Source organism: Vulpes lagopus, chromosome 19 (assembly GCF_018345385.1).
Source record: "Vulpes lagopus strain Blue_001 chromosome 19, ASM1834538v1, whole genome shotgun sequence".
In the NCBI taxonomy this organism is placed as follows: Eukaryota; Metazoa; Chordata; class Mammalia; order Carnivora; family Canidae; genus Vulpes; species Vulpes lagopus.
The window spans coordinates 24,508,831-24,523,507 of record NC_054842.1 but is presented as its reverse complement, the minus strand read 5'-3'; the positions used below and the strand labels follow the sequence as shown (position 1 = coordinate 24,523,507).

Below are 14,677 nucleotides of genomic sequence, written 5' to 3'. Positions count from 1 at the left end.
TAATGTTTGTCTTTCTCTGATTGACTTATTACTTCACTCAGCATAATACCCTCCAGTTCCATCCATGTCCAAGCAAATGGTGGGTATTCATTGTTTCTAATGGCTAATATGCCATTGTATACATAAACCACATCTTCTTTATCCATTCATCTTTCAATGGGCACCAAGGCTCCTTTCACAATTTGGCTCTTATGGACATTGCTGCTATAAACATTGGGGTGCAGGTGTCCTGCTGTTTCACTGCATCTGTATCTTTGGGGGTAAATCCCTAGCAGTGCACTTGCTGGGTCTTAGGGTAGCTCTATTTTTAACTCTTTGAGGGACCCCCACACAGTTTTCCAGAGTGGCTGTATCAGTTCACATTCCCACCAACAGTGCAAGAAGGTTCCCCTTTCTCCGCATCCTCTCCAACATTTGTGGTTTCCTGCCTTGTTAATTTTCCCCATTCTCACTGGTGTGAGGTGGTATCTCATTGTGGTTTTGATTTGTATTTCCCTGATGGCAAGTGATGCGGACCATTTCCTCATGTGCTTGTTGGCCATGTCTATGTCTTCCTCTGTGAGATTTCTGTTCATGTCTTTTGCCCATTTCATGATTGGATTGTTTATTTCTTTGCTGTTGAGTTTAACAAGCTCTTTATAGATCTTCGATACTAGCCTTTTATCTGATAGGTCATTTGCAAATATCTTTTCCCATTCTGTAGGTTGTCTTTTAGTTTTGTTGACTTTCTTTTAAATTTTTTTATTTATTTTTTTATTTATTTATGATAGTCACAGAGAGAGAGAGACAGGCAGAGACACAGGCAGAGGGAGAAGCGGGCTCCATGCACCGGGAGCCCGATGTGGGATTCGATCCCGGGTCTCCAGGATCGCGCCCTGGGCCAAAGGCAGGCGCCAAACCGCTGCGCCACCCAGGGATCCCCTGTTGACTTTCTTTTGCTGTGCAGAAGCTTTTTATCTTGAAGTCCCAATAGTTCATTTTTGCTTTTGTTTCTTTTGCCTTCGTGGATGTATCTTGCAAGAAGTTACTGTGGCCGAGTTCAAAAAGGTTGTTGCCCATGTTCTCCTCTAGGATTTCGATGGAATCTTGTCTCACATTTAGATCTTTCATCCATTTTGAGTTTATCTTTGTGTATGGTGTAAGAGAATGGTCTAGTTTCATTCTTCTGCATGTGGGTGTCCAACTCTCCCAGCACCATTTATTGAAGAGACTGAGACTGTCCTTTTTCGTGTGGATAGTCTTTCCTGCTTTGTCAAATACTAGTCAACCATAGAGTTGAAGGCCCATTTCTGGGTTCTCTATTCTGTTCCATTGATCTATGTGTCTGTTTTTGTGTCAGTACCATACTGTCTTGATGATCACAGCTTTGTAGTACAACTTGAAATCTGGCATTGTGATGCCCCCAGCTCTGGTTTCTTTTTCAATATTCCCCTGGCTATTCGGGGTCTTTTCTGATTTCACACAAATCTTTTTTTTTTAATATTTTATTTATTTATTCATGAGAGACAGAGAGAGAGAGAGAGAGAGAGGCAGAGACCCAGATGCAGAAGGAGAAGGAGGCTTCACGCAGGGAGCCTGATGTAGGACTTGATCCTGGGACTCCAGGATCATGACCTGGGCTGGAGGCAGCACTAAACTGCTAAGCCATCCAGGGATCCCTGATTCCACACAAATCTTAACATGATTTATACCAACTCTGAAGAAAGTCCATGGTATTTTGATAGGGATTGCATTGAATGTGTAAATTGCCCTGGGTAACATTGACATTTTCACAATATTAATTCTGCCAATCCACGAGCATGGAATATTTTTCCATCTCTTTGTGTCTTCCTCAATTTCTTTCAGAAGTGTTCTGTAGTTTTTAGGGTATAGGTCCTTTACCTCTTTGGTTAGGTTTCTTCCTAGGTATCTTATGCTTTTGGGTGCAATTGTAAATGGGATTGACTCCTTAATTTCTCTTTCTTCAGTCTCATTGTTAGTGTATAGAAATGCCACTGATTTCTGGGCATTGATTTTGTATCGTGCCACACTGCCAAATTGCTGTATGAGTTCTAGCAATCTTGGGGTGGAGTCTTTTGGGTTTTCTATATAGTATCATGTCATCTGTGAAGAGGAAGAGTTTGACTTCTTCTTTGCCTATTTGAATGACTTTTATTTTTGTTGTCTGTCTCAGCAAGAGGCTAGGACTTCTAGTACCATGTTGAGTAGCAGTGATGAGAGTGGACATCCTGTTGTGCTCCTGACATTAGGGGAAAGGCTCCCAGTATTTCCCCATTGAGAATGATATTTGCTGTGGGCTTTGCATAGATGGCTTTTAAGATGCTGAGGAATGTTCCCTCTATCACTACATTTTGAAGAGTTTTGATCAGGAAAGGATGCTGTATTTTGTCAAGTGCTTTCTCTGCATCTGTTGAGAGGATCATATGGTTCTTATTTTTTCTCTTCTTGATATGATCTATCACGTTGATTATTTTACAAGTGTTGAGCCAGCCTTGCATCCCAGGGATAAATCCCACTTGGTCATGATGAATAATCTTCTTAATATACCATTGGATACTATTGGCTAGTATCTTGTTGAGAATTTTTGCATCTGTGTTCATCAGGGATATTGGTCTATAATTCTCCTTTTTGGTGGGGTCTTTGGTTTTGGAATTAAGGTGATGCTGGTCTCATAAAATGAGTTGGGAAATATTCCATCCCTTTCTATCTTTCAGAACAGCTTTAGTAGAATAGGTATTATTTCTTCTTTAAATGTTTGATAGGATTCCCCTGGGAAGCCATCTGGCCCTGGACTTTTGTGTCTTGGGAGGTTTTTGATGACTGCTTCAATTTCCTCCCTGGTTATAGACCTGTTCAGGTTGTCTGCTTCTTCCTGTTCCAGTTTTGGTAGTTTGTGGCTTTCCAGGAATGCGTCCATTTCTTCTAGATTGCCTAATTTATTGACGTATAGCTGCTCATAATATGTTTTTAAAATCGTTTGTATTTCCTTGATATTGGTTGTGATCTCTCCTTTTTCATTAATGATTTTATTAATTAAAGTCTTTTCTCTTTCGTTTTTAATAAGGCTGGCTAATGGTTTATCTATCCTATGAATTCTTTCAAAGAACCAACTCCTGGTTTTGTTGATCTCTTCTCCAGTTCTTCTGGTTTCTATATCTTTGAGTTCTGCTCGAATCTTTATTAACTCTCTTCTTCTGTTTGGTGTAGGTTTTATTTGCTGTTCTTTCTTCAGTTCCTTTAGGTGCAAGGTTAGCTTGTGTATTTGAGTTTTTTCCAATTTTTTGAGGGATGCTTGTATTGCATTGTATTTCCCTCTTAGGATTGCTTTTGCTGTATCCCAAAGATTTTGGACAGTTGTATCTTCATTCTCATTAGTTTCCATTAATCTTTTTAATTCTTCTCTAGTATCCTGGTTGACCCTTTCATCTTCTACCAGGATGCTCTCTAACCTCCACTTGTTTGAGTTTCTTCCAAATTTCTTCTTGTGATTGAGTTCAAGTTTCAAAGCATTTATCATCTGAAAATATGCAGGACAATCCCAATCTTTTGGTATCGGTTGAGACCTGATTTGTGACCCAGTATGTGGTCTATTCTGGAGAAAGTCCATGTGCACTTGAGAAGAATGTATATTCAGTTGCGTTTGGATGTAAAGTTCTGTAAATATCTGTGAAATCCATCTGGTCCAGTGTATCATTTAAAGCTCTTATTTCTTTGGAGATGTTGTGCTTAAATATGTCATTTGCAGGAAGTTCAGTGTTGAGGTCTCCCAGTGTTAGTGTATTATTATCTAAGTGTGTCTTTACTTTGGTTATTAATTGATTGATATACTTGGCAGCTCCCATATTAGGGGCATAAACATTCATGATTGTTAGGTCTTCTTGTTGGATAGATCCTTTAAGTATGATATAGTGTCCCTCTTCATCTCTTACTACAGTCTTTGGGGTAAACTTTAATTTATATGATATGAGGATTGTTACCCCTACTTTCTTTTGAGGACCATTTGAATGGTAAATGGTTCTCCAACCTTTCATTTTCAGGTTGGAGGTGTCCTTAGGTCTAAAATGAGTCTCTTGTAGACAGCAAATAGATGGGTCTTGCCTTTATCCAGTCTGAAACCCTGCACCTTTTGATGGGATCAAGCCCATTCACGTTCAGAGTTACTATTGAAAGATATGAATTTAGTGTCATCATAATACCTATTCAGGCCTTGTTTTTGTGGATTATTTCTTTGGGCTTCCTCTTTCTTTTACAGAGTCCCCCTTAATATTTCTTGCAGAGCTGGTTTGGTGGTCACATATTCTTTCAGTTTCTGCCTATCTTGGAAGCTCTTTATCTCTCCTTCTATTCTGAATGAGAGCCTTACTGGATAAAGTGTTCTTGGCTGTATGTTCTTCTCATTTAAGATCCTGAATATATACTGCCAGCCCTTTCTGGCCAGCCAGGTCTCTGTGGAGAAGTCTGCTGTTAATCTAATATTTCTCCCCATATAAGTTAGGGATCTCTTGTCTCTTGTTGCTTTAAGGATTTTCTCTTTATCTTTGGAATTTGCAAGTTTCACTATTAAATGTCAAGGTGTTGAATGGTTTTTTATTGATTTTAGAGGGAGATCTCTCTATCTCCTGGATCTGAATGCCTGTTTCCCTCCCCAAATTAGGGAAGTTCTCAGGTATGATTTGTTCAAATATGCTTTCTGGTCTTCTGTCCCTCTCAGCACCCTCTGGAACCCCAATTATATGTAGATTTTTTTCCTTCTGAGGCTGTCATTTATTTCCCTTAACCTTTCCTCATGGTCTTTTAATTGTTTTTCTCTTTTTTCCTCAGCTTCCTTCCTTGCCATCAACTTGTCTTCTATGTTACTCACTCTTTCTTCTCCCTCATTAACTCTTGTCGTTAGGACCTCCATTTTGGATTGCATCTCATTTGATTTTTAATTCCTGCCTGATTACATCTCAATTCTGCAGTCATGAAGTCTCTTGAATCCTTTATGCTTTTTTCAAGCGCCACCAGTAACTTTATAATTGTGCTTCTGAACTGGCTTTCTGACATCGAATTATAATCCAAATTCTATAGCTCTGTGGCAGAGAGTACTGTTTCTGATTCTTTATTTTGTGGTGAATTCTTCTTTCTAGTCATTTTGCTCAGTGCAGGTGGCTGTATGAGCAGGCTGCATCAAGAATATCAATCAAGACCTAAGTAAATTTCACCCTAGATGATTCTGCCGAGGTCAGAGACCAGAAATTGAAAACAAAGATCAGAACAAAATAAAGCAAAAGGACCACTAAAGAGAAAAACAAATTGTAAAACAAAATAGTAAAAAATAAAAGGCCAGGAATCCTAAAGAAGAAAAAGAAAGAAAAGAAAGAAAAGAAAAGAAAAGAAGAAAGAAAGAAAGAAAGAAAGAAAGAAAAAGAAAGAAGAAAGAAAGAAAGAAAGAAAGAAAGAAAGAAAGAAAGAAAGAAAGAAAGAAAGAAAGAAAAGAAAAGAAAAGAAAAAAGAAAAAAAAAGGAGAAGGAAAAAAGGGGGGACCGGGAGATGGTGGTGGTGAAGAAGTTGTAGTGGAGGGAGAATGTAGTCTACCTAAGGGGTTCTAGAGGGTAATCCTCTTGTTTCTGAGTATATTAAGTTCTGTAACCTAGAAGATGCTTAGTTCCAAATTTATATAACCCAGAAGGGCTCCAACATTGACCACCAAAACATAAATAAGATAAAAGAGGGGGGCAGAATGGGAATGAGGAATCTCACAGAATGGCATACCACTTGGTTCTGGGTGCATACTGGTCATGTTTTAGAACGTATTAACTTATGCCGTTGTAGAAATAAATGAGACAGAGAAAACAAAAAACACAAAACAACAACAACAACAAAAATATCTTGTATATCTCCCAAAATTAAGTTGAGTATGTTGAAGGGAATCTAGAAGTGGAAAATATATCTAGGACCTGTAATTGTAGAAATATCAAAGTCAAAAAGGAAGAATCTTTTAAGAATCTTAAAAATGAAGAGGTGGTAAAATATTATAGTTAAGGTGGGAAAAGAGAAAAAAATTGGAAATTACAGTCTGATATAAAAATGAGTTGTACTGGAAAAAATAAGGAAAAAAAAAAGAGGGGTACCCTCTGGTTCTATATACTGGAAATCCCTCGACTTCCCCTGGAGCTTTCCAGCACTGCTCGGTCAAGAACTTGCTCTCCCCTGCCCTTCCAGCTGGCCTGCTGGGGGAAGGGCTGCTGTGCTGATTCTCAGGTGTGTGCACCTGGGGGATCTGCCCCCCCCCCACCAGGTGCCGGGCTCAGGTGAGCTGTTTATCCGGTGAGGCTCCTGTTCCCTGGCAGCCCCCCCCACGTCCCAGGCACAGGGTGACACCAGGAGGAACAACCACACTGGCGGCGGCCAGCTCTCCAGCCCTGGAGTCGGCTCCCGCAGTAAATACCACAGCTCCCAGTGGGCACTGGCCTAGATGCTCCCAGGGCGGAGGGTGCTGACCTGCACAGCTCGGGGTGCCCGGTGGCAGGACCGTCCTTGCTGTCTGTCCTGTGCCCTCCCCGCCTCCGCCCATCCTGGGGGACTGCAGGATCCTGGGCTGTGTCTGCTGGCGCCCTGGAATCCCGGGCCTGCGCCGCTGGAATATCGCCCCCAGGGCCGGGGCTCCCGAAGGCATCAGGGCGCAGCCGCCTTGCCCGGAGCCCCCGCCTGACCCACCAGCTTCTCCCGAGGCCCCGCCGGGCGCTCCAGCCCTTTACCGAGCTCCCACCGGGTGTGTGGGGCGCTCTCCCCAGCGCCCTCCTCTGCCAGTGACCCCGGGATCCTGGAGGCCCCGCTGCCCTCCTGCGGCTCTGCCCAGGTTCCCTGCTGAGCGCCTTTTCCGGAAGAATCCGGTGCGGATTCTCAAAGTTCCTGCTTCTCCCGGCGGGGGCTCTCCTGTCCCCAGGCTCTCGTCGCCTCCTAGTAGGGGCCTCTCCCCCACTTGATTCTTTTTTATATTTTTCCTGCCTTCCTACCTTGTTAGAAGTGCAAACCCTTCTCTCTGTAGCGTTCCAGCTGCTCTCTCTCTAAATCTCAGGTCGAATTCGTAGGTTTTCAGGATGATTTGAAAGTTATCTACCCAAGTTGGTGGGGCCAGGTGCCTTGGGGACCCTACTCCTCCACCATCTTTCCTCGCCCCCAACACAGTATAATCCTTAATTGAACACACAGTTTAGGCAATTTGGTGAGTCCTTTAGCAGCTTTTTTCAAAAGCTTATTGTAGCTCCAGAAGGGCTGGTCTCTTCTTATGTAAACAATTATAAGGACGCTAAGGAAATTGATGAAAGAACGAAGTCACTAAGAACTATGTAGAAGGAAATACTGTAGTGTATGCCATAAAATCGGGGGAAAATAGGCAATTTGTTGTGTAAAGATACATATGTAAGTGGTAAAATATGAATGGGAATGGTTATTACAAAAATTCAAGCTTTGGGTTTCTTCTCTGGGGAAGGAGGGAAATACAATCTGTGTGGTGCACAGAGGGAGTTTTGCTGGATGTATGATCTATGGTGGATATTTATTGTTGATGTTAAATATTGTTATACAGTTTTTTAGGTAAGTTATATTTCTTAAGTTTTGAGAATGGAAAAGGCAAAATAATGGTGAAGAAAAGCACAAATTAAGTTAGTTGGAAAACAATTTAAGATAGTAATAATGATAAGGGTAAATATATTGATCTTAGGTTGATCGAAGTATCTTCATTTTGTAGTTTTGAGCGGGGAGGGGCAAAGGGAGAGAGAGAATCCCAAGCAGGCTCCACTCCCTGTGCAAAGCCCCCCTGCTCTCAGGATCCTGAGCCCAAATCAAGAGTCTGATGCTTAACTGACTGAACCACTTAGACCTAACCCGTTCATACTGTATTTTTTAAAAATTTAAAACGTGCTATGTACAAGACACAACTAAAAGAGATCCCCAGAAGGAAGGGTTGAAAGTAGTAAGATAAGAAATATACCAGATAAATACTAACAAAAGAAAACTATTGTAGTCCTTTAAATAATGGGAAAACTGGACCTTAGGACAAAATGTGGTGTCGTTTATTTCCTGTCTCCAATGGCTGTTCTCTATCCTGAGCCTATTCCATCCTGGCATCTGCTTCTGACCTTCCAGGACTTTTGGTTGATCATCTCCACCTATTTCTGTCTTACTCCACATTAACCATTTTCAAAGCTCAGAATCTTTAATCTCTCAACTCTGGTAGTACATATCATCAGTGTACCATTGATTTGGTACCTATCATAAGCTGTGTTTTAGTGTTATTGATATTCATGCATTTCTTTAATTAAATTGTAGTAATCTAGAGCTAGAGACTATACCTTCTTCATCTTTTAACACCCACCCTCATCTCCCCATAGGTCCTGCCATATGGTAGAATCAAGTCACCTGACATATAGTAGAAAGTCAATAAACATGTCAATAGTCGACTAAAAAATGGCTTCTGAAAATGCATTAAAAGCTCTTTCAGGATGCTTGAGTACTTTGCCAATGCTATGTATTTACATTTTCTAAGCAATCTCTCAGCCAAAGTTTTAGAATGGGAAGAGGAAAAGACATTGTGGTTAGAGAGTGATCCATAGTTGTGCGGAGCTATGGGTGAAGACCATTAGCCAGTAGAAGGGTGCCCACCTCTGGACCTAGCTGGGAACTCAGGCAGGCTCATTACTGATCCTCAAGCTCAGGGACTGCATCCAGTAAACTTTTTGTCTCTACACCTGTAACAAAGTCCGACATGTAGTACACAGTTAATAAATGCTTCTGCAAAGTGTGGCAGAATTAAATATTAGTCTCAGATAATTTAATTCCTCCTGTGGCTTTAAAACAACATGCTGTCAAAGGCTTCCCAGTGTAGGACTTTAGCTCTGGCTTTTTCCCCCAGGGAGAGGGTGACTGGGAGGGTAGACAAGCCAGCCCAGCTAAGGCAGGATGCAGATGTTAGCACTAGAATTGGTGCTCTGGGCTAAGGGCTGATTGGAGCAAAGTGGGTAGAATGGATTTGGTTCTCATAGCTGATAGTGGGCTATGGAAACATGAAACAGATGTTTAAAAAAATGATGAGGAAGCTCATGGAAGAGCTCTTCAGTGTTTGTGCTACTGAACAATGAGAAATAGCTGGAATTCCTCCTTGCTCAAGATAGGCTGTCTGCTGGAAACATTTTTAAAACATTCTGGTTTTTGAATATGCAATATATAAAGCATGTAGTGTAACTTTAAAAGTGTATGGTAGGTGTATGGTAAAAATAAGTGTGCCTACCACCTTTGCCCAATGTTGTTCTCTCTAAAGATATCTACAGTTGCCAAGGTATTCCACTTATTTTTGGGTACACACAAGCATTTAATATTTGGATATACATATATATGTTTATATGTGTTTATATATTTTCAGACAAATAGTTCATCTAATAACATATTATATTGAATCTTGATTTTTTTCATCTAACAACATACACTGTGGTACTTTGTATTTTTACTTGTGTTATTTTTAAAAATCCTAGCCTCTAATATTGTCTAATATATTGTCCAACATTTGTTTTGTGAAAGAATGAATGAATGATATAATAATAATCTCTAATTCATTCTGAACCTAAAGTCACCTACCAGCAGATTTTGTAAATGCCTTCTCTTACAGCCCATCCCCAATATGTGTCTTTTTGCTTATAAATATATTCAAACCTCAAAATTAATCTCAAAAAGATTCATCCTATAGGAACCTTCCCTAAATGTTGCCTTTCACACTGTCTTGTAGAGGTTATCTCCAAGCACTTAACACTCTGCTATTTTTGATTGTCCTTTGATTCTTATTTGTTAACATAATGACCATAAAGATGTGAATAATACTCAACAATTTTTGTTGAATACTTATTTGTGCCACAGACTTCACAAAGCACATTATGTACATTTCTCATTAATCCCTATTACACACCTTTCTCTCCTCTTAGTGAGAAAATTCCATGTTGTGGTCCTTGGTCAATTCTAGGGTCCCTGTATAACCTCCCACCTGCCATAGCACTAAAACCCTTTCTCCTACTTTTTATTACCGTTCCTGCCTTCCCTTTCTCAATTTCCTACTTTCTTGCTTCCTGAAATCACTTGCCAAGTAAATGTCTTACACTCAAATCCTCATTTGGAGTCTGCTTTTAGAGAAATCAAACCTAAGGAAACTGAAGTGTAGTGTGTGAATAACTTGTTCAAGTTTATGTATATACATCAAGCAGCAGATTCAGGGCTTGAGCCCAAAATCATGCCCAATAGTGCCTACCTGACTGCCAACTAGATAGTTAAGTGCTTTGAAGAGGCCAATGAAAACTGTATTCCTGCTGTAGTGTGTTTCAAAATGCAAGCCAGAATCAGAGCTTAATACATATTTCTGCTGGTCGCTGTTTTAGACTGTCTTTTTCTCACCCCAGCACATCAGGACATGCGTTTTAGGCACTGTTAGCTAAACACATGTGCTCATAATTTCTCCTGAAACTATGATTTTAAAAAAGAGTTCCTCATGCTCATGTAGTGCCTGAGTGTCTTCTTGTTGTTCTACAGATAGCAACTTCATCCTTGCGAATGCCCAGGTGGCTAAGGGGTTCCCCATAGTCTACTGTTCTGATGGCTTCTGTGAGCTCGCTGGATTCGCCCGGACTGAAGTCATGCAGAAGAGTTGCAGCTGCAAATTCTTATTTGGAGTTGAAACCAATGAGCAGCTGATGCTTCAAATAGAAAAGTCATTGGAGGAGAAAACAGAATTCAAAGGAGAAATTATGTTCTACAAGAAGAACGGTGAGTGGCTTTCTGAGACTGGTGCTCATTGGGCAGTTGTGAAGGGTCACCTGCTTTCAACTCAGTAATTACTCCATAACTCACATTCAAGCTTACTGGCATTTCCCATAAATATACACTGTTATTGAAGTTCCACGAACGACTTGAGCAATAGTCATGTTTTATCCATTAGCAGCATAAACTGCTTGAAAATTTAGCATTAGAATTATAACTGTTCAATGTTATATATTAACTGAATGACTATATGTTAAAGTGAAGTGTCTTATAATTTCACTAGGTCATTCTTAAAATACATATTAGATATGATAGTTGTTAATATATTACTAATAGATGATCTTATCCAGGGATATTCTCCAAATTATGTGCCTTTAAGAACCACATCTCAACCACAGTCATTAAGACAGAAATCCGAGTGTTCACTGGCAGAAGAGGAAGTTAATGCAAAGGACAGCATAGGCATTTTCTCTTCCAGTTCCTTGTCCACGGAGCCTTTCTCACTACTTTTTAAAAGACAAAATAAGAGGCACGTGGTGTACCTCAGAATAGGAATAAATTTGCCTAGACTCAAAATTGCTGCTGAGGAAAGTGTTTTCCTGTGGCTGGTTTTGTGTCTCTTTTCTAAATAAAAGAAGATGTAGGGACCGGTATGGTATCTGCAGTGCTTGGGTCTGAAGTAGGAATTGGTTTCTTTACCTCATGGGTCCTGGTAGTTTGGATGAATCCAAGAGGCATGATACTGGGGAAGTGCCAACTCAAAATTAGAACAGATTGGGGCACCTGGGTGACTCAGTGGTTGAGCATCTGCCTTTGGCTCAGGTCGTGATCCCTCTTCCTATGTCTCTGCCTCTCTCTCTGTGTCTCTCATGAATAAATAAATTAAATCTTTTTTTAAAAAAATAGAACAGATTGTTCCAATTTCTAAAATTATTTTTCTTTAATAGTTTTCCCTGAAATAGCATCGCTGTCTGAGATTTATTTCCACGAAGGGCTACCAAGCTAGAGAATAGACTTCCTCACCTCTTTTGAAGTTGGGCTGGGTGTGACAAAATTTTGGGCCAGTGATATGCAAAAGAATGATTTATGTAACTTTTAGGAAAAATGCCTAAAAAATGCAATTGTTTGTCGTCTAACTTTTCTTCTCCCTTCCCATAATATTATGGACTGTATTGTGTGTCTTCAAAATTCGTATGTTGAAGCTCTAACCCCACTGTGACTGCATTTGGAGGGAGGGCCTTTAGAGAGGTGATTAGAGTTAAATGAGATCATAAGGGTGGGGCCCACATCCAATATGACTAGTGTCCTTATAAGAAGAAGAGATAACAACGATACAGGCACATGGATGACAGGTTATGTAAGTACAGGATGAGAGAGGCCTCAAGATAAAACAGCCCTGTCAGCACCCTGATCTTCATTTGCAGCCTCCAGAACGATGAGAAAATAAATTTCTCTTACTGGAATCATTTCATTTTGGGGTCTTTTTGTTACAACATCTAAGTTGCATTCTAACTCTGGGTTTCTCGGCTACGGCACTGTTGATTTTTTGGGTTGGTAATTATTTGTTGTGGGAGGCTATCCTGTGCTTTGCTGATGATTAGCAGCATTTCAAGCCTCTATATTTTGCTCTCAGCACTTAGTATTGGGGTCACCTCAGGAAGAGGTGTAGCGGCCTGAACATGGGAACCTCATCTTCTTTTATAACTTATTTGTCTTTGGAGGACAGTCTTTGATCATGTGAATTTTGGATACATGGTAGTCATGAATTATTGGAAAGTACCATTCTAGGAGGAACAGAATATCCAGTGCTTTTGTATTAGGAACATAGTTCAGACCTTTGTGTCCTTCCCAATGTCAATAGATAAGGCCTGTGTAGCAAATATAATAAAATAAAAGGACTCCAGCTCTGTGTAATTATACCACAATCACTGAAGAGAGCCTGAGATAGAAGAAAATAGGAGATGCCATGGAAAATGCAGACTGGTCAGGAGTGATAAAACCACCATCTGGTGGAACAAAGAGAAAAGGGATATTCTTTGTCTAAATTATCCGCTGACTGCAGATTTGTCCTTCTCAAGATAGGTGCCTTGTATAGGTGACTCCAGATCCATCTGAACGTCTTCCTTTTTAAGCCAGCTCAAAATATCTAAATGTGGCACCACTGAGAAAGGTTTAGGCCAAGGGGCAGAATCTAGATGGGAAGCCCAAAGGATGGAAACTTTAGAGGCCAGAAAAGTAGAAAATATGGAGTACGGTGTGAGAGTCAACACCCAAAAGAATTTCCTGAGCCCAGGATTTTATAAGATGTCTATAGCCTTGGACCTCCTTGGGTGGAAATCATTAAAGGCACCAGTCTGCTGTAACTCAATCAATATGGAGAATTGTCTGACATTTTGAGCCAATAAATTGATCCAATTATAAGTAATTGAAAATTGCTCTCTTCCCTCTGATAATCATGCTGTATGTTAGCTAGTTTTGTAAATATCTCTCTCCACATACAATGGAGAACCTTTGAAGCACAACCAATAAATACATGAGCTGTTGCAGCATGTCCGGCAGGTAGAGCTTGAGTTTAGAGCAGGGTCCATCAGACAGTTAGTTCGCAGGAAATGTTTGCTGAATGGAATTGAAAGTGATCATTAGAGGGACTTATGGATACTTCAGAGGATGTCTGGATTTCTGATTTTTAAAACAAAGCTTATGCCCTCAACAGTCCTCCTTCTTGCCTTCATTTGGCTATTATTGATAATGCTGCTATAAATATCAAAGTCCATATACCCCTTCAATCTGTATTTTTGTATCTTTAGAGTAAATACCTAGTAATGTAATGCCTGGATCGTAAGATAGTTCTATTTTTAACTTTTTGAGGAAACTCCACACTGTTTTCCAGAGTGGCTGCACCAGTTTTCATTACACCAATAGTGCAAGAGGGTTCCCCTTTCTCTGCATCCTCACTAATACCTGTTGTTTCTTGTGTTGTTAATGTTGTTAATTTTAGCCATCCTGAGAGGTGTGAGGTGGTAGGTATCTCATTGTGGTTTTGATTTCTATTTCCTGATGATGAGTGATATTGAGCATCTTTTCATGTATCTGTTAACCATTTGGATGTCTTTTTTGGAAAAGTGTCTATTGATGTCTTCTGTCTATCCTAAAACAATTTTAAAAGAGAGATACTTTTACATTGTCATATTACAGATGAAAAGGCCAATATAAAGAAAGAATAAGATTTTTAAAAATTAAGTAATAATTAGGAAGACAGTTTCACAGATAAACATAATATAAATCTACATTTGGTATGCTATGGTGAGCATAGCAAAATGTGTATAATTGTCAAATCAGTATATATTTGAAACTAATATAACATTTTATTTCAATTATACTTCAATAAGATCATCTATTTTCAAAAAATAAAGCAATTGCATAATTACCATAAAAAAGTAATCACTGATTTATAGAATTTGTTCAGTATTGTGTTGTCACATTGTATGTGTTGTCACACATACACATGATTGTATTAAGAATCCCATTTATTTCAAGTAAAGCACCTACATACAATTCACACATAAAAAAAATACAATGCAGACTTTTCTTTGTCTAAAATGGGATAATATTTTACACTTTCATGTTTAGTAGTTAACATTTCTCATTACTTATCCTCCCTCTAGATAGTCAAGGGTCTACCTATATCAGAAATGAGTACCATTAAGATGCCTTTTCAAAAAGCAGTCTCCTCCACTTCTATTGATATCAAAAGGCATTAACTCGGGCTATTCTAGGCAAACAGATGTATGGCTATCAACCAAGGCTAACCATTTTATTAATTTGTGTTCATTCTATCATTGTTTCTTTTAATATGCGCGCAATACTAAAATCTTTGTGGCTTTCTCCTTTTCTT

The 14,677-nt window shown here is 39.6% G+C and overlaps 1 protein-coding gene across 1 annotated transcript in view; it reads left to right on the top strand.

Annotated features, from left to right (window-relative positions):
* The window catches only part of KCNH8 (potassium voltage-gated channel subfamily H member 8), a 367,485-nt gene that overhangs the window by 124,371 nt on the left and 228,437 nt on the right, over window positions 1–14,677 (top strand). The window contains exon 2 of the mRNA XM_041734461.1: window positions 10,555–10,788. Within this exon, the coding sequence (XP_041590395.1) occupies window positions 10,555–10,788 (234 nt within the window). The remainder of the gene's footprint in view (window positions 1–10,554; window positions 10,789–14,677) is intronic.